The following is a 19,832-nucleotide window of genomic DNA, read 5'->3' as shown; positions in this document are numbered from 1 at the left end:
ACCATCTTGAAAGCATCTGATTGGCAATGGCTTCATTTTTCAGCATGAACCCACACACTGCCACTACAGCAAAAGCATATCAGGATAGAACAAAATAAAATTGATTGGCTTGCTCAGAGTCTGGACCTCAACATTATTGAAGCAGTGCGGGATCATCTTAACAGACAACAGAACAAAAATCAGCCAGCAAAGAAGAACTTTGAATGTCCTTCATGAAGCCAGGAGAACTATTCCAAAGGACTACTAACATAAAGAACACATGTCAAGGAGAGTTCACGGTATGTTGAAGAATAAAGGTGGTCATACCAAATATTGACTTTCAAGCTCGTTGGTATTGTACAAACTTTGCTTTTACCTTTTATTTTTCCAGGTATCTTTGCACATTTCAATAAATAGCGGTTCCCATTCCCTATTTTCCTAGCAGAATATATAGAAACAGCAGATGAGTCGGAACTTTTGGACTCTATGTTTATTTTATGGGAAACAAATGAGTTTTTTTTTTTCTTTTAAGGACTGAAAAACTATGGATACACAGTTTGGGCACATCAGCGCAATCAAAAGGATTTTATGAAAACCCTTCTAAGACGTTGATTCACTAACCACATCTGTCCCTGCTCAAGATCAAAGTAAAGAAAAACAGTTAACCAAAGGTTTAAGTGGTGTAAGCCTTCTATCAGGAGAGCAGAAACAAAGGGATATACAAAAAAAACCCACCAGCCATCTGGCTTAAAAACTTGAAAGTTAAAGGGAGTAATTTGGAAAAGCAAATTCGATTCGGTCGCAGATGAAACAACACTTTGAGGTCAGGCAGTTCATCGTTAAACATTTCATCTGACTGGGCACTGTAAAATGTTATGTTGCTTCTGGCAAATGGAGGGCAGGGTTATGCATACAGCAAGATAAATGATACACACCGCACAAGGTCATTTGAGGTCTGCAAGAATAACGCCGTGGCTCACGCAGGATATATGAAAGACTGCTAAGAGGTACAGGATGTGGAACTGATTAACACAGATCAGCACACTGATTACACCAACTGAAAAACAAAAGCCAGGTACGGTTCACTGGTTATTCTCTAACAGACATTCATTGTGCTTTGTGTGACGACTACAAAACCAAACCCGCTCCTGTCTAATTTGGTTGAATTAATAAGCCATGTCCACATCCATTCAACTTGGCAAATGGTGGCTGTGAATTACAAGTCCCAATGTAATAGAGGAGAGAGTGGAAACGAAAGGCAGGTGAAGGCCAAACAACTTGCACGTGACAACTGAACACATCGTTACTGCCGCAACCCCCACGTAGAGCACACACACACACATGCACAGCTGTTCTTGTTCATCCTCCCAAATGTCCCCAGAGTCAAGATACACGCAGAGTCCCTAGAGGCAGTTTTTGGAGGCGTTCTTCATTTTGAGGTCAAGTCCAATCTGACCTACAGTACTCAACAGTACAAATCCCTGATGGCAGAGAGGTGCTGGATGGATTTGAGTTTGCCATGAGCCTTTGACCTTGACTTGCTTTAGGGACACACACAGTGTTCCAGAATGAGCTTATTGTTTAGCGTGTACCCTTCCAGCCACACAACTTATCATCTATAGCCTTATATTGGCCTTAAGCGATTTAATTTTATATGTATATGCGAGAAACAAATAAATAAGGATTTAAATGATTTAATTCTTGCTTCTGGCAGAATGTTGTAGAATTATTATTTCTTTTTGTTTTTGTTTAACACTATTGTCCTTTGAGATAGCTTACATAATTCGCAATCTAATTAAGCCTCTGCAACAACGTTGAGTTTCAGTAAGAACAAATGAAGAGGCAGTTTTTAGCTCCAAAATTAGCATTTTATTTGGAAGGTTGGGGTCAGAGATGTATAATTTGTGTTCCAGTACACATGGTTATCCACAAAGCTTAAGTCCAACACCTTTTTCCAGTCTTAAAGCTGATTCCGTAATTAGTGCCGAGCATAACATCCCACCCCCAACCCTTTTTGGTACAAATTCAACAGTTGTGCTGACAAGATCACTACTTTAATTTCTTTTTTTTTTAAAGTGTGTGTTTTTTTTTCTTTTTTTTTTCTTACAAAAAACTCTCTTAACTTCTACACATTTAATGTCACCCAGATTTTTATTTTTTTCTTTCCACTTTGTAAATAAATTTGGGAAACAACATTTTTTTTTTCCTTTCTGTTGTCATGAAAAGATAAAAACATGCAAAAAACTTGAATTTGTAGTTCAAATTATACATTTACAAGTTTGGAACTTTTTGCACTTCTTCATATACTACATCAAAAGAAAGGATAAAGAAAAAAAAACATTATGTACACATTATCTTATCTTTTTACAGTGAAGTAAAACTTGAAAATACCAGATGATGACTAAGGCAAATGAAGTGTACATAGATTAGACCAAAAAAGTTTTTTGTTGTTTTTGTAAAACACTACATCACTTCAAAAAAAGAGAACAAAAAGCTGCTACAAAAGTATGATTCATAACTCCCTTTATTTGCAACCAGCTGCATAATTTTTTAATTTTTTTTTGTGTTTTTTTAGTGAGAAAGTCTAGATGTCTAGCATACTGTACAGTGTTGCTCATAACTGTTTTTCTTTTCCAACCAAACTAACAAATGATCCTTCATTTCTTCATCGTTGTGGTTCATTTAAATAATCCTCAACAAACAGGAGCATTTTTGTAACCAAAGGAGGAAAAAAAAGCATGTAGAAGCATACCAGAGTGTAACATACTTTGTTTGAAATCACTCCAAAAGTCAGTACCATTAAAGCCTTGAACATAAAACTAATCATTTAGATCCAAAAAAATGTACAAAAAGGCACATTATATCCCAGTGCTTCTGTACTGTGAAATTCAAGTGTAACTGAGCGCATTCAATACCAACAATCTGAATGGTGACAGTCCACCAGTGTTCCCTCCCACTTCCTCCGTAACTGGACCACAGTCTATGCCTAAGCTTTCAACAAGCATATGTATGCGTAGACTACAACAATAAGCCTAGGTTGGTTGTTTTTTGAAAAAAATTCTGAATCAATGTTTATTTTTTTGTTTATTTTCTGTCATGGTTCTACCTTTCTCTCTCTCAGGGAATATCAGCTGTCCATGTCCATCAACAGGAAATCTTTCCTTTTCTTCATTTTTTTTCTCTCTCATCTTTATATCCTTCAAGGCGTGACTGTGTGTCCTAGTCGTCACTTCCACCGTACATGTCTGCCAGTTTTCTAAAGCGAGGGCCCCAGTCGTTGAGGTAATCGTAGTCCTGGTCGCCCCCGCTGCTGGAGGAGTTGAGGGAGCTTAGGGAGCCAGCTGTGGAGCCGCTGCCCTCGTAGTCGAACACTAGCAGGGAGTCGTAGGGAGGAGCGGTGGGGTCATTGTCTGCTGCCTTGAGTCCCTGTACAAAAAAACGTTAGATGAGAAGATTAAACACCGTCTCCAACGAGGCGTGAGTCACGTAAAAAATAACTCTCTCCCACCCACTACCGCACACAAACGGCTGTACTAAAAACAGTCGGTCGCTCCCTCCGCACTTGTTCAGGAAATAAGGTTCTTGTCTGGATTAATCAGGCTCTACTGTTCCTGTGTGTTTCCTCTGTGTTTTTTCATTGGGATTCTCCTGATGTTTCTAGGCTGCTGGCTTGATCGAAAGCCAAGATTGAGCATGACTAGTAGCCTCAGATGACAGTTCCATCTCCCCTTCCCCCAACTAACACTCCTCTGGCTTTGTACAGGGAGCACGACTCTGGCACCGACACATGGTCGTCTATCATCAGATCAAAATATTTGTAACATTTTATATCTGAATGTGGCCTAAACACTACGCCTAACTGTGGCAACCAGCGAGAACGTGTCTCTGTGTGTTATTGTGAAGCCCGCAGTGCTGGTGGGAGCGGTTCTACTTTCAAGATCATGTTTGACATTCCAAGAAAACCTCACACCGGTGTGAAAAGTCCTCATGGATTGTTATTGATTTCCAGCCTCCTTCCTTAACGGGACTTGGGAGAGTTGATGGATTGCCAATCTAGGAGTTGAGATGCGCTTTGGCCATGAACCATGTGGATCCAGGCTTCGTTTCTCCCTTTTACCCCCCGGAACTGAGGACACCCAACAAATAATAAATGAATTAAAAATAAAGTGGAGCAACATAACGCAGAAAAACGAGACCTCAGCTCGCTGGGAACTTGTGGAAGATTTATAGTTTCCTCCGCACTGCCATTACAGTGCTGAAATGCTCTCAAATAAAAAGATGTACTGAATTAAAGTGCCCGGGCACTTAGCGATTATTTTCCACTTGTTAGCTTTTTGTTAAGTATTTGCTCAGGGCTGTGGTGCTGATAATTTTGTGGGAAATATGACAGATGGATCGTTCATTACAATTACAACCATATTCGCTCTGCTGGTTATAGCCCCCTCCATCTACAACCACAACCCCACTGGCAGTTTCATAAGGTTAGTCAATCACGGAACTCACTGTAATTTCATTGTTAACTGAGTCATACACCGCACCGAAGATAATAACCACTCTTAGTAAAATGGTGAACTCGCTGTCTCTTTTTTGTGCCACGGTTAACAAAGAGATGTGCAATCAATCCACTGTAATGTCTAGGCACACCTAACCCCGCCAGGCTCTATGTAAAACAATGAATGCAATCATTTAAGGTTTGCGTCCCTCTGTGGAGAGACGTCCCACCTGTGGACAACAAAGGTCATTTGAAGTTGGTGCTATTGTATTTAAACTACCCCCTCCCCCTCTGTCAGAACAAAGCAGGAGTTCAGTAATAGACCTTTGTTTGTCAGATTGTCAAGTTAAAGTCCTTCTGCTAAACCTATTCCTATTTTTTGTCCATCTAATTTAATTAGGAGACACAAGCTCCTGGGGCATGTGGAGACCATTCAGGATGGAGATCAGACACACTCCCCCTCCCCAGCCCTCGCTGTCTCCCTGCTCCTCTGGCAGATAGCCCTATCAGTTAGGTCGGATTCCAGCTCCATGTGCACGCTGAAGCTACCATGACAGAGCTTTAGTGGCAGTCAAATTTGGAACTAAAAACAGGTCAGGGTGCTCGGAAATGTCTCAAAGGTCTTGCAAGCACTATAAAATGATATGTTTAAAAAAAAATAGGTGATCAAGAATGGTTTAAACTGTCAGGCTGCTACTCGCGGGACAGCACAGACTATTACATTTCATCACATATTAGCTGTTACGACAAGTAACATGGCTCACGGTGAGATTAAAATAAGAGGTGCCTGAGTAAAGGGATCTGAGAGATAGATGTTCGGGGGCAGTGCAGAGAGAGCTAGCTCTAATCTAAAAACATGGGCACCATCCAAAAACTAGGGGAGAACTCCATTTGTAATGCTGTGAAACTCTTGTCTGTTGGAGCTTGTGAAAAATATATGACTGCTCTTTTCATTTTACATTCTCCCTTCATGCTGGAGTCAATGATGGCCTGAGGCAAACGAGGGCACGCCGAACAGTTCACTGCGATAGAAAGCCAATGTATTGCTTCTCTCATCTCCTATTTCTATGCTGACACATCTATAACTCTTCTTTGGCAGAAAGTGAGGAGAAAAACAATTATATCCAAGTGAGTTAGCATCATGTACTTTTTGGGCTTTATACATGTCTGAGTGGATATTTCTGAAATGAAAAAAGTTTCAACTTTCTGCTGGGAAAAGATGAAAACAATTCTCATAACGACTGATTCAATTTAAAGTACTTCCGTGTCAACTACAAGGGAGCGAGCAACTCCTTGATGCTCAGTCATATGAGCCAAATTGTTTATTTAGACACAAGTTTATTATAAGAAAACCAGTCAGCTTGGAAATGAAATTCAAGCTTTGCGAGACCTCTGATCCTTTTATTTCAGCTCTTATCCTTGGATTTGATTTTCACCTCACCGCAAAACAATGGCAGATTTCAACAGCATTACTGGCTGACGTTTTTACCTCATTGATGAAGTCTCCGATGTCTCCGGGGTGGGGTGCTGCCGACCTCATTGGGTACTGTGGCTCAGGGTGGAGGGGCCTCTCGTCTAGACGGCGGATTCCCACCGGCTTGATGGCATCGGGCTCTATCGTGTCCGGCTGCTGGAGCTGACTCAGGTCATAATCCTGGGGAACACAGACAGAAGGGACTTAGCTAAGCACCGTGGCAAGACCCCAAACTGAGTATGATTATTTAAATAGGTAAGCACATCCTGTGCTGTAAGTAGGAAGAAGGAGTTCAGCTCAGTGGAGGGGAGATTTTAAAGTTAGAATGCTGCAAGAAGAGTTGAGGGAACACGAGGGAAACTTTAATCTTCTTGTCTGTGAAGTACAAGCCCAGGGACAATTTGACACATAAAAAAGCGCCAGCGCTGAGGGGGGGCCAAGCTGAGGACCACATCATACGCTGCAGAGTGTTTGTACTTGGGCGGTGTGCTGCAGGAAGGATGTGCAGGCGACTGTTTTGCTCTAATCAATGCCCAGACACGGGATGGTGGATATGCATAAGCCATTCCTAATCCTATTAACATTACCAAGGCAACCTGAATGGCTCGCAGTTTGCGCAAAGTCATGGGCAAGGAAGAAGGAGGAAAAAAAAGGGTGAAGAGAAAAAAGGAGTTAAGAGCGAGAAAGAGGCTGTGGTGAAGAACAACCCAGCTGAGCTGAATGACTGAATGGTATCAGAGTGACAGCAGATATGATAGAGAAAATGCCATTTGAGAATCAGAGTGTGTGCCTAATAAGCGTGCATGATGGATTGTCCCTCTTTAAGAGATTTTCGTAATCCATCCATCTCTAATATGCCCCTTCAAAATTGTCTTTGCTCAGTTGCACACGCACCTACACACAGACACTCGAAAGAGTGGGAAAAACGTGCAGATATTCTTGAAACAATTTTACAACAAATCCTCAAATGAAGCACCAACATCCTGAATAGAAAAAACACAACCAAGCAAGAAGTCAGTTTACAAGTACTTTACTTTTTTTGCTACTTGATTTAATACCCAATAACAAAAGCTCTGTTGGTGAATGGGGTATAATTACAGTCACATGCCACACGAAAAAGGTATCCATCATCTTTGGCTCATTTCAGTTCAACTCCCATTTCACCTTGTCTAAGGTCGTGCTCCAGAAGGGTCAGGAACAAGTGACAGGAATTGCAATGGAGCCATATAATGGCTGAACTATGCAGGAAGGTCTAATGATATACCAGCCCCCTTCAGGGATCAGACTCTTCACACATACGCTGGCCTGATGAAATATTTGCCACCAGCGTTCATGACCCACATTCAAAGAAGACTAAACATTGTTAAGCATTATACACCCTATATAATATATATATTTAAAACATGCTTTAAAATGCAAGGTGCCTGTTAGAGGATTATTTTGTCGTTCTGTTTTACTGTGATAACGTTTGGTCGACAGATTACTACCATTCTCATGTCCTTGCAATTATAAGCTTATCATTAGCTTAGCATAAAGACTAGAAATAGGTCTGCTTGTTAGCAGTTCCCCATCTTCGCTGAGGTTACTTCTTACTGTGCAGATTTGAGCAGTTAGTTTTCCTTTTCTTATATACAGTAATATTAATAAAACAAGAGTAAAAAAAAAAGAAATCCAAAAGTTTTAAACTATTTGAAAGCTGTAGATGTAGTTCGGTAATTATTTTCTTTTGCTCAGGGTTATAAAAAATTTAAATAATGACCAAAGGTGCAAAAAAGCAAGCGCTATTTTCTAATAAGTTTGGAGTTCTCCTTGAAGTTAAGTCATAGTTCCTCTGATGTGCAGAATGTCTTCTTCTCTGTGTAACAGGTGGTTAATTTGTTTCATTTATTGAAAAATAAATCAAAACCTTTCGGGGTTTTTCAAAGCATGCCTTCAAAGCCACGCTGGATTAGGTTAAGGTGAAGGAAATTTTCCTGAGGTCACTTATGGAAGCAGATGGCTCTTTCTCTCCCATTTTTTTAACTTGCAAACCTGTCCGCAACTGCTTGTCCATCTGTCATTATTTCCTTATTATTACTTTTTTCAATGGGTGCTGAGTGGGTGCCTGATCAGCTGTCTGCCTTTGATGAAATGCGTACTTCGCAGAGCAATACAAAACCAGGGCAATGGCAGCAACAACTAAAATCATATACTCTGAGCGCACCCAATGGTCTGACACTTCAATTTCCTCCCCAGCGGGAGATAGGGAGAACAGAGGTGGGCATTATAAAGTCCACATTGCTGGGAAAGTCAGGTCTATTTTTTACCCAACACTGACTTCGCCGATTCCACAGACAAGACCATTTTCTCCTGGCTCCCTGCCCTTCTCAGCACCACTCAAAATGGAAGCTTGTTTTCCCTCAATAAATCGCTGCACCCGCTCGTTTGCCTTTGAAGGGTGTTATATCATGTGGCTGTTTCCTTTTCAACATGTTTTGGGCCGCAAGTTTGTGCATTTTGTGCTGGAAAGTGAGGACGCGAATACACAAGTGGTTCAGTCCCTCCTGTCTAATCACTGGCAGATGTGTAATGGCTTTCCAGTCGTATTGTTACCTTAGACAGGGCTTCATTATTGTGCCACAGCAGATGTCTGTCTCTAAATGACATCAGCTTACCAATTACAAGTCTCCCCGGCTAATTTGCTCCTGCTCTGGGTCAGGCTGGGGTCTCCTGCACATTTCTGCTATATCTAAGCCACCAAAGCAATTCAGCAAGCAGCAAGAAAATAGCCCATTTGGTATATTACTGCCTTTTTTTATGAAATGATTCCATTTTGCTAACAAGGGGTTATTAGGACAATTGAATTTGTGCCTGTGTGTGAGCCTGATCAGTGCGGGATGATACAGAGATGTGACTCTACCGATGCCTGTGGCAATGCATGTCTGTTGTGTTGGTGTTGCGAAGCGGAGAGCAGTTCCAGTTGAGAGACATTCCCAATATTTCTGGAACCAATTGGATCAAAATGTGTTCGCCTTATTGATTCGAGCTTTCGATTTCCAGCTCCCTCCTAGGAAAAAAAACTTCCAATTTACGTCTTACAATTCATTGTGAATTGCTGAAGTGTATCCTAAAGCGGCACAATGAGCAGACCTCATGCTAGAATGAAGCATTGTAAGTCTATGCATGCTTGCAAAAGAATCTAGGTGGTCCTCTATGTCCTCAGTAGCTTCAGCTATGCAGAAATTGCTTCCGTGCTGCATAAATATGACCTGAATATTCCACACCAACAAAGACCACACACTGTACAGCTAGATGATGTGTATAGCATGGCATTTCTCTGCAGTTTGAATAGACTCCTAAGCTGCAATAACACAAAGGTTCTCCACAAAACAAGAAAAGAAAGAAAAAGAACAAAATGTTGTTTGGGTAAACATATAAACATGTTACAATGCAGAAAGAATTTTAGAAATCTGAGCATTATTGTCATTATTATTAACTTAAAAAATGTGCTGTTGTGGAATTTTGATACTTTTTGGATACATCAAAGAATTACAGTTATTTAGGATCATTAAAATCTGGTTTATTAATTGCCCCTGAGATGTTTTCTTGTTTGATACCTCCCTATAGTAAACTATGCTGACACAATCCAAATAAAAAAACAACAACAAAAAAAAAACAGTAACTTTGCATTTGTAAAGTATTTCTCTGTTAGTTTATTTATTAATGCCTAATTTATATAGACATCAAAACATACAGTAATGTGCAAAAATCAAAAACAGAGTCTCTATAATTATAACCAACTTTAAAGTCGATATATGGTACAATCATCTTTACTCTTTGACACACCTGAACTCTCCCTGGCAAGCTTTCCTAAGCAGTCATCAGGAATAGTTCTCCAGGCTTCTTGAAGGACACTGAAAGCTGATTGACGGTGGTCTATCATGTGTTTTTCTATTCAGGTATACTTGTATTTGGGGTCTTTGTCATGCTGAAACATTTCCATGTTGCAATTAAATGCTTTGCAGATGATACTGCATGATAGATTAAATCTGATTGTACTTTGCTGCGTTCATAATTCCATGAAGTTTGACAGTGAGAGCAGACCCAAACCATGACAGAGCCTCCACCGTGTTTTACAGTTGGCTGTAACTCTCGTGCCGTACTTCTCTCCTGATCTTCTCTGAACATACTGACAACAATTTGAATTAAAAATTTCACACCATAAGACTTTCTGTTAATTTTGATTATAGTACTTGTGTAAGTTTGCATCACTCAGCCTTTGTTTGCCTGATGGATATGGATTGTTTTTTAGACTTAACATTTTGCATTTTGTCCTTCACTACTTCAGTTTCCTCAGTTCTTTTTAGGGCACAGTGCACATCGTGGTGAAATATGCCAGGTTTTTGGATACTAGCTCTTTGGGAATGGCCTTCTTGGTGCAAAAAATACTTTGTTAAATACCCGTGTTGTCTGTGGTATTTTCAGTAGATTCAACTAAATTGGGGTGAGGGTGTTTGCTAGTAACCAATACAAGGCATTAAATGAAAATTTTAAATTTGACTCTGAAAAATAGGTTCATCATTAAGTTAAACAAAAAAAAAATCTCTGAAAATAATCAGGTACAAGGACTGGACTGAAAATGAGTGAAAAAAGCAGCAATTATCCATAAAAACATTTGCTGCTTTGAAAGATCCTCTAGAAATCCAGGGAAACTATTGCTCAGGACCATTTTAAAAACAAGAACGTCTGGCTCCTTGTAAACAAAATATAAAGAAATGTGGGGTAGCTCAAGGCTTGCGCACAGTACTCCATGATTCATTTATTTATTATTAATTTAACTTTTCAATTCAGCACAGTTTGGGTTTCATATCGTTTGTTTGGGGCTGAATAAAAAAGCAGACACTGCCACAAATGTCATCAGATTCTCTTAAAATCATTTAAATCCTGGTACAATTCACAATCAGTAATTAACATCTGTTGTTACCGATTCTATTGAGAACAGCAGGTTTTCTGATTCTTCAGAGGCACACCCAAACTGTTATGATTCTTACCTGATCCTCTTCTCCTCCACCTTCTTCATCATACTTCAGGATGTTGTCTCTCACGTCATCCTCAGGATCGATAAGGAGCTGCTTAGCCTGCCGTTCTTTATCACGACGCTTCATCCACACCACAAACATCAGCACGAGAACTAATAGGCGGAAAGAAAGACAGCTCTCATACAATGAAAAATAATAACTTGCACATTTTCATTCAAATGTAATCGGATCCAGTGTTTTAGAGCTTGGACGTGGGCCTGATCAAGGCTATCTTTTTGGTAATCCTGCGGTAATCTAGTGATATCTCGGATAATGTTTAGCTGTCTTTATAATCCCTGTGTGCGTTCGCGTGGTGTGCTGTTTGAGAGAGCCACTGAGACACTCACTGAGGAGGATGATGATGCAGAGCAGAATGGATATGATGGCGCCTGTGCCTAGGCCGGCAGCCATGATGTGCTGCTGGTCAGTGCAGTCTCCGTTGATGTCGCACTGGCACACTTTAATCCGCAGGTAGGAGGTGTTAGACATGGGCAGGTTGCCTGAGTCTGTGATTATGATGGGGATCTCATAGATACCACTTTCAAGGAAGCCAATCTTCAGGCTCACCTGAGCATAGTCACCTGAGAGACGGACAGGAGAAAAGAGCTGTCTTAGCACCTTGTTAGAGGAAACACATTTCGAGTGGTGAGTCTAACGATTAAATAACTCAGGCTGTTTAAATATAAAAGAGACAGGAAGCCTTTCATAGGGGATTAAGTCTAAACTCTGAATGCTTGTTTGTGTAGACTATGTTCGCGGCGTGATTACACTCCTATTACCACAAATATGCAACATAAATTCCTACCTGGAAGTTGCATCAGCATATCTAATCCAAAACATGGTCCTGATTTGGATTTGGAGCTTATAAATCTACTGAATGCGTTTTGATAATGCTGCTTAGGCTAAATTCCCAGCTGCGATAATCCAAATGCCATTATCCTATTAAGATATATTCACTGCGTTTCAACTTGCACCATCTAGTAGCTAACAAACAACAGATGAGTTCCTACACTCGTGTTTTGTTGTAAATTAGCATAAACAATTAGTGACTGCTGAGTAAGGTTAATATATTGTTTCATTGTCAGATCTCGCTGTGTGATTTCTACAGCGTGTAACTAATACACAAATTTCACAAGTGCTTTGGAGGATAACAGATGTGAATGCTATAAATACTGTATGATTTGAGACTTTGGAGTTTTCTAATTAATCATCAAATGCCACTTTTTACTTTTCTTTTACATCAACAAACACAAACGTGGGCACGCAAGCGCAAACCAGCCGAATTGCCTTCTATCACACACTATCTGGGGAACAGCAAAACGAAGGTTAGTTTTACTGAATTAGCCCAGAGCTCGAGCGCCTGAGCAGCACGGTGAAATCATAGTCTGTATCTTACCGCTGATTCTTGTTATGGTCCAGTTTCTCCGAACATCAGTGGGCCTGTTGGCTAACTCAAAGGCGAATGGCCCTGCATTTGGGCTCAGGTCTCCATCAAATGCAGTGATGTTGATGGCATTCGGGTCTGGCTTTTCACATATTTCCACCTCATGAGGGGACACCCGGGGCGCATTGTCATTGATATCCAGTAGGAAGATTTGGAGAGTTCCTGTGCCACTTGCTGGCGGTATACCTGTGTAAAATAAAAAACACACATATAGTTAACATCAACTTTTTACGAGACGCAAGATTTCCCAAAAATCACATATGGAAAGCAATACTTGCTATTGAAATGCCATATCTCATTTCGCAGTTATTATACAGTGGACATAGAAAAATAAAGCATGAAGTTTAAACTTTGGGTTCCACTCTAAAAAGCTTTTTGCTCTAGTGGAGGAAGATCCGCACAAAATGAATACTGATCTGAGAATTTAATCTTATGTGGGGAGATGGGCCGAAAGACTTGGATATCAGAACATTTGGTGTGTGTGTGTGTCTCTGAGTGTGTATGTTTGTATGTGTGTCTGAAGAACGTCTTCCTGACGAAGGGCACGGGTCGGGAATACTAAAGCAGACAAACAGAGCCCACTGTCGCTCCTCTCAGGCTCCTCTATGTATTCACTCAGCTAAGAGGCTTTTTTACCATTCAGGCCACGCTCAAAGGAGCTAGTCATCCAATCCTGACCCATTAATGCTGAGAAACCTCTTTATTGGTGGAGTTTTTAAGCCTATTGGCCTAAGCTATGCTCCGTAGAACAGGGTAAACCTGAACAGAGGTAAATCCCGCCAGTTCAGAGACGAGGTGAATACATCCACATGCTCTGGGATTGCTAGCACATTAACCCCCCCAATAAGGTGCTCGGCGTTTCAGATGTGCCAAGTGCCTGGTTTAAGGTTGACCTTCGAGAATTGAGGATGTCTTTGTGGCTTTAACCGAGATAGATTTTTTTTTTTTTAGCAGATGCGTTGCACTTGTGCACTGGCTTCAGGTGAAACACATCACAGAGGTAGTCAAAGTGATGCAAGGTGGAAGATAGATCTTTGAGAGGTGGGCTACACTAGACAGCTAGGCTTCCTTTAGAGAAGTGAGTATTAGCTCTTACTGCATGCTCTAACAGTAAGGCCTGGAACAGAGCGCTTGTGACAGCCTGGCTAAAACACAAAGGAATACCACTATACTACCATCTAGATAGATACGTACCATTGTCAGTAGCCAGGAATGTTGCATTGTACAGATTGTTCTTCACGTAAGGTGATTCTCGGTCCAAAATGGCAATCGTTGTGATCCGGCCGGTGTTTGTGTCGATCCTTAACCAGTTGGCTGGATCTGAGAGTTTGGAGTACCTGAAGAGAAATACAAAGAGATTCACACAGTGACTCGTTATTTCAAGCCAGGCGTTATTTACCGAGTTTTCTGATAAAAGCAACGAGAATGTCTCAAAGGTTTAATTTTGTATTCTGCTGGAAAAAAAAGTCTGTTTCCAGCTTGGCATTTTATTCTTTTTGTCTTTATTAGTTTACACGGAATAAATATTTTAGACCATGAATTTTTACATAATTATTCTAACTTTGGAGAGCAGCCTCACAGGGGAAACCAAACTCAGTAGCTCAAACTAATTTGTAGGACAAGCCGTGGAATTACAAAGCTAGCTTATTTCTCATGGACTGTTTTCAAGCAGATAAATACTTCCACTGCCAAATAGCTGTGATGAAAAGGAAAAAAAATAAGGCTGAAGAATGAGATGGAGACTGCTGCTGGCTGCTAAGTGTTATCTTAACAGGCCTAATGGAGAGAATAGCTGTCACCTCAACCTACCATATTACTCCATATTTTTCACACATGCTGAATAGCATTATTCATATTAGAAGCTGGATGTGATGTACTTAAAAATGGGGAGAACACATTCGAGGAAATTGGGCTAACTTTAAAGATTAGAGGAATTCTTCCAAATTTCCACATCTGAAAGGTGGACTCGAATCTTTTGAAGAGGTGTAAAGTTTCAATCAGACTCTCCTTTTTACTTTTTACTGTAAAATGTACCTGATGGTTTGCTGCATGAAGCGATCAGGATCCTGTGCACTGAAAGTGGTCAGTGTTGACTGTGGCATCATTCCCTCTTCAAGCCTAACGAATTTGGGGTTGGGCTCAAAGTAAGGACTCTCATTGACATCTATCACTCTGATGGAGACGGTGGCAGTGGACTGTCGGGGAGTGTGGATGCCTTTGGCCAGGGAAACTTCATTCCTCGCTTCCACTGTCAGCACATACGTCCTGCTGGTTTCATAATCAATAGGCTGAAAAACAGTAAAAGAGATTGGAGTGAATCACACCTTAAACATATAGGGTAAACTAAATCACATGAAAGTTGTGGTTATGTGTCACTGATCTGAAAGCAATAACTAAATCATTTTCTTCGTCTTTGACTGAAAAATGTTATAGTGAACACTTGCATTGGACAGTGGGACGAGATAAAGAGACTAAATCCTTTTATGGTCAGCTCAAGGATACAAAACAGCAGGAGAGCTGGTGTAAGAGATGCACAACCAATCTTTTCCATTTGAAATGTGGTCGGAATTAACAAAAAAAAGGATTTTAATCTTTCATTATATTTTAAAATTTTGATTTTGCACAATATTTGCTAGGAACAAAGCTTTTACAAAATATGAATTGCTGTCACTAAATTAACCTTTGTAAAAAAAAAATCAAAAACAAAATCCGAGAGGTGCTGCAATTTATCAGTGCTCGTCTACAGATGCTTTACACAAAATTATTTTTGTACTTTCAGATAATTAATCAGGACGGATTGCTAATGGGTTTTTACTGACAAGAGGTAAGATGACATATGAGGCAACTTTCCTTCTATTAAATCCATGCATGTTCTAATCAAATAAACATGCCACATGTTTTTCATGCCAGACCACATGTCATGTATCATTGCAAACATATATGCATACATATACTATGCGTTTCCATGGGATTACAGGCTGTTTGAAGAGCTTTTTCAATAGGAGGCTTTACCTTGACGACTGTTACCAAGCCCTCATTAGTGGTTGGATCAGTGGGCACGGAGAACCTGCCGGTGGGGTCGCCCCCGGTGATTTTGTAGACAGCATTCCAGGCCGGCGTGTTGGGCTGGTCCTTGTCAGTCACTGTCAGGTTAGCCACAATGACATTCACGCGGTTTTCAGGCACCTCGCCGAAAAACTGCATGAATAAACCATGAACACAGAGAGCAGCGAGCTGTTAGTGATACTGCTGTGGCAGCGAAAAATACACTGAGCCTTGCCTCACACGGCACAGCAGGACCGATCTTGGGTAAATAGATATCTAAGGTAACTTATCATGTCGTCATGGTCATCTCATTCCCCGTGCTCCCCTGATAGCACAACAGTAGCATTACAAATTTCAGTGATTCGCAGGCACAGTAAGTGCCTCCTTCACTCGGGCAGGCATCCCCTGTACTTGCATGTGTCAACATTTGGAGGGGGATATAACACTTTACGCATGGCTGGTAACTTGTATATCTGTGTATGGCTTCAGAAATGCAGGGCAAGCAGAACTAGGTAAGTGAGCAGAACTGATAGCTGAGTGCATATATCTACATTGGGGTGAAACAGGAGTCCTTGTGGTGTCTCTTTTACGCTAAGATTGCTGTGCTGACATCTCCGATATGAGCTTGTTTCTTACCGTCTCAGCAGTAAACTCTGGCGGGTTGTCGTTAATGTCAGTGACTCTGATGACAGCCGTGGCCGTGTTAGAGAGGCCATACATGGGATTGCCCTCCATGTCACTGGCCTGGATTATCAGTGTGTACTGTGGCACTTTCTAAAGGGAAAGAAAGAAAGAGGCTGAATTAGCATCACTCCCAACGACATCATCAAAAAATTTCCATTTGAAGCTTCATAAAAACAGGATTCATTCTTAAGACTATTGAATTGATTGAGGCTCCCTATTAAGAAGGCAGCACACTGTAAATCAGTATTAATGTGTCCAAATAAAGTGAAACCAAACTGAACAGGCTAGCTTCATAATTATCGTGACTGATGGTGGGTTTTTTATATTAATCTGGTTTATTTCCTGTGAGGTACTCTGAATTTGTTTGTGTGTCTCTGTGTGCGCGTGCGAAAAGTACATCTCTGCTCTGGACAGTATCATGAAGCTAACAAATGACTCTTTTCACATTAAAAACCACTCAGGTGATGGACCAGTTGCTAGGTAATGAGAGTCGGCCAAATTACTTTCATGGTGGCAACTGGCGGACATAAAATGGTGGCCCCCAGGGCGGACGTGATTGAGCAGCCACCTCAGCCAGATTGCCCTCACTAGAATTGAACCAACTGGCAACTAGCTGTATGTATTACTTTATTTATTATGAGATAGATCCCTGCAATTCCAGAGATGGAAAAATAAGATGAAAGTACAGCTCGTAGGCTAGAAAAAAGACAGGAGAAAAAACAAAGAAAAGAAAAACACAGAGAAGGTGAAAATGAAGAAAGTCCAGTTCTACTTCTCTTTTAATTCTAAATAAGAAATATTCCCGTTGGCTTGTTAGCTCTCAGACAGCCTTGATATATGTTTAAGCAGCTTTGGCATTCCTTTAAAAAGGAATCGAAACATAAACCTCAAATGTACTGATATATCTCCAGAGTAAGAAGATGAAGAACATGGAATATAATGGATGGCCTTGCTAATGAAGGTGTCACTTAAATGCAGGTGCAGTATGCCTATTAAATCAACCTTCTTAAACACTATTTTTACAGTCAGAGTAAGGTAGTAACAGTATTTGAGCAGATTAAACAGGCACCAAGGAAAGAAAAGTGTCAAATACCTCTCTGTCCAGGCCTGCTGCCACTGTAATGATGCCTCCGGTTTTGTTGTTGATGGTGAACATATTGGAGGTCGGACTCTCGGGATTCTGAGACAAGATCTTGTAGCGTAGCATCCCATTGGCTGTTTTGGGGTCATCTTTGTCAACAGCTGTCACTGTCATAACAAATGATCCTAAGGGATAGAGAGAACGAGACAGGGTGTCGATATTTTCACGTCACCGCTCTAATTGGCAATCAAAATACATTAGAAGTTCAGCGAACGCCGCTACGCTGAACACAACCGGAATTATAGCTCTGCTGTAATACATCCTTAATGCTTTTGTTTTCTTATAATACAGCCGATCGCTAGACAAAGTGATAACACAGTGGCCACCCCAGAAATGCCATCAATACTCTTTAATCTGCAAACACAGTGGTAGAGAATACACTTTATTACCTGGCTTGGAACCCTCTGGAACGGTGCCATTCCAGATCTGATGGGTGAACTCGGGTCTGTTGTCATTCATGTCGATCACATTGATCACGATATCAATAGGGTTTTCAACTTGGTTTCCATTCAGGTCTACTGCATGAGCTCTTAGCTGGAGGAAAATACAAACACATCTGTACTATAAGCACTGTTCAAGTAAAGGATGTTTTCATACGCATAAACAACATATGGGCTTAAACCACAAAGCACTTAAACAGTCTCACCTATTAAACTTTGTGTTAAAGCCATTACAAGAATTAGTCTTATACCAACTTGTGTGCGGGTTGCTGCTCATATACAGTGCCTTGAAAAAGTATTTGGAGTACTTTTCCACATTTTGCCACGTTACAACAACATATTTTAACAGAGATTATATGTGATAGCCACATAGAGTGTGGCGTGCATTTGTTTTCAGCCTCCTTTACTTGGATAGTCCACCTATGTGTACTTTAACTTCAGTATAAATACAGCTGTTCTGTGAAGGCTTCAGAGGTTTGCTAATTCAAATGTATTTATATAGGTCCAAAACAAACAACATGTGCCTCAAAGTGCTTTATGATTTAAGGTAAAGACCCAACAATAATACAGAGACAACCTTAAAATAACCTCCTATGAGCAAACACTTGGCAACAGTGGGAAGGAAAAACTCTCTTTTACAGGAATCAGGATCAGAGAGCAATCTGCAAAAGACCAGGCCCTGTTACAGTATAACTAAGGGAGGATTTGGGGTCACCTGATCCAGGCATAACCATAAGCCTTATCTAGAAGGAAAGTTTAAGTCTAATCCTAAAAGTAGAGAGGGTGTCTTTCTATCGAATCCAAACTGGGAGCTGGTTCCACAGAAGAGAGGCCTGAGAGCTGAAGGCTCTGCTTCCCATTCTAGGAACCTCAGAGAGCATTAGTGACCAAAAAAACCATCATGAAAACCAGGAAACATACCAGACATGTCAGCGATAAAGTTGTGGAGAAGTTTAAAGCAGGGTTGTATTATGAAAACATATTTCGGGTTTTCTCACAGACCACTTTTCAATCCATCATCTGAAAAAACTATGAAACATAGTGGTGGCAGCATCATCGTGTTGTGGGGAAGTTGGCGAGAGATCATGGGAAAGTGGATGGAGCTTAATACTGGGCAATCCTGGAAGGAAACCTGTTTGAGGCTGCAAAATTCTTGAGACTGGGCGGAGGTTCACCTTCCAACAGCGACAACGACCCTAAACATACAGCCAGAGCTACAATGAAATGGATTAGGTCCAAGCCTATTCATGCATTAGAATGGCCCATTTGAAGTCCAAACCTAAATCCTATTGAGAATCTCTGGAAAGACTTTAATATTGGTGTTCACAGACACTCTCCATCCAATCTGACTGAGCTAGAGCTATTTTGCAAAGAAGAATGGGCAGAAATTGCAGTCTGTCGATGTGCAAAGCTAGTAGACACAAACCCCGAAAGACTTGCAACTGTAATTGCAGCAAAAGGTTCAAAAAAGTACTGACACACGTGGGCTGAATACAAACGCACGGGACACTTTTCAGATGTTTCTTTATAAAAAAGATGCATATTTTTTCTGCTACTTTACAATTATACCCTTCTTTGTGTCAGTCTATCACATAAAATCTCAATAAAATTCATTTATGTTTGTGGCTGTAACATAACAAAACATGGAGAAATTCAAAGAGTATGAATACTTTCTCAAGGCACTGTAAAAATAGCTATGCATGTATAGCAAAAGATAAAGGACGACTATATTTATTCAAATGAAATGCCACAGCTGTTTCATGGATGTCTCGCGAGACAAATACATTCTGGTTTAACTCATATCATATGTAGCATATTCATCATTTATCATAGTTATACTGCTGCCTAACATGGAAGCCCATTTGTTTTATAAGACTAAATCTGATTCACTGCATCTTTTTGCCGTTCAAGTCCATTTTGTCCAACATAATGTATGCTTCATGCCTAACATGGGATTTAAATTCACTCATATATGAGTTGTCATACTTTTATAGCATAAAAGTATAAAAACAAAATATAAATCCAGAGTTATATCTGTGGCAGTGAATATAGTTACTCTATAAGATGCAAGCTCTC

General features: G+C 40.5%; 1 protein-coding gene across 2 annotated transcripts in view; it reads right to left on the bottom strand.

Annotated features, from left to right (window-relative positions):
- Positions 1-1,825: 1,825 nt before the first annotated feature.
- Positions 1,826-19,832, bottom strand: part of cdh2 (cadherin 2, type 1, N-cadherin (neuronal)) — a 61,930-nt gene continuing 43,923 nt past the window's right edge. For both annotated transcript variants that reach the window (XM_006786441.3, XM_087832505.1), the window contains exons 6-16: positions 17,706-17,850; positions 17,269-17,441; positions 16,128-16,265; positions 15,459-15,644; positions 14,481-14,734; positions 13,641-13,783; positions 12,399-12,632; positions 11,350-11,583; positions 10,976-11,115; positions 5,961-6,125; positions 1,826-3,405 (exon numbers count right to left, since the gene is read on the bottom strand). In XM_006786441.3, coding sequence (XP_006786504.1) covers positions 3,199-3,405; positions 5,961-6,125; positions 10,976-11,115; positions 11,350-11,583; positions 12,399-12,632; positions 13,641-13,783; positions 14,481-14,734; positions 15,459-15,644; positions 16,128-16,265; positions 17,269-17,441; positions 17,706-17,850 — 2,019 coding nt within the window. In that variant the 3' untranslated portion in view covers positions 1,826-3,198. The remainder of the gene's footprint in view (positions 3,406-5,960; positions 6,126-10,975; positions 11,116-11,349; positions 11,584-12,398; positions 12,633-13,640; positions 13,784-14,480; positions 14,735-15,458; positions 15,645-16,127; positions 16,266-17,268; positions 17,442-17,705; positions 17,851-19,832) is intronic.

Source organism: Neolamprologus brichardi, chromosome 18 (genome assembly GCF_056152115.1).
Source record: "Neolamprologus brichardi isolate AB-2024 chromosome 18, ASM5615211v1, whole genome shotgun sequence".
Classification (NCBI taxonomy): domain Eukaryota; kingdom Metazoa; phylum Chordata; class Actinopteri; order Cichliformes; family Cichlidae; genus Neolamprologus; species Neolamprologus brichardi.
The sequence above is the reverse complement of the archived record's forward strand: the minus strand, read 5'-3'. Positions and strand labels throughout refer to the sequence as shown.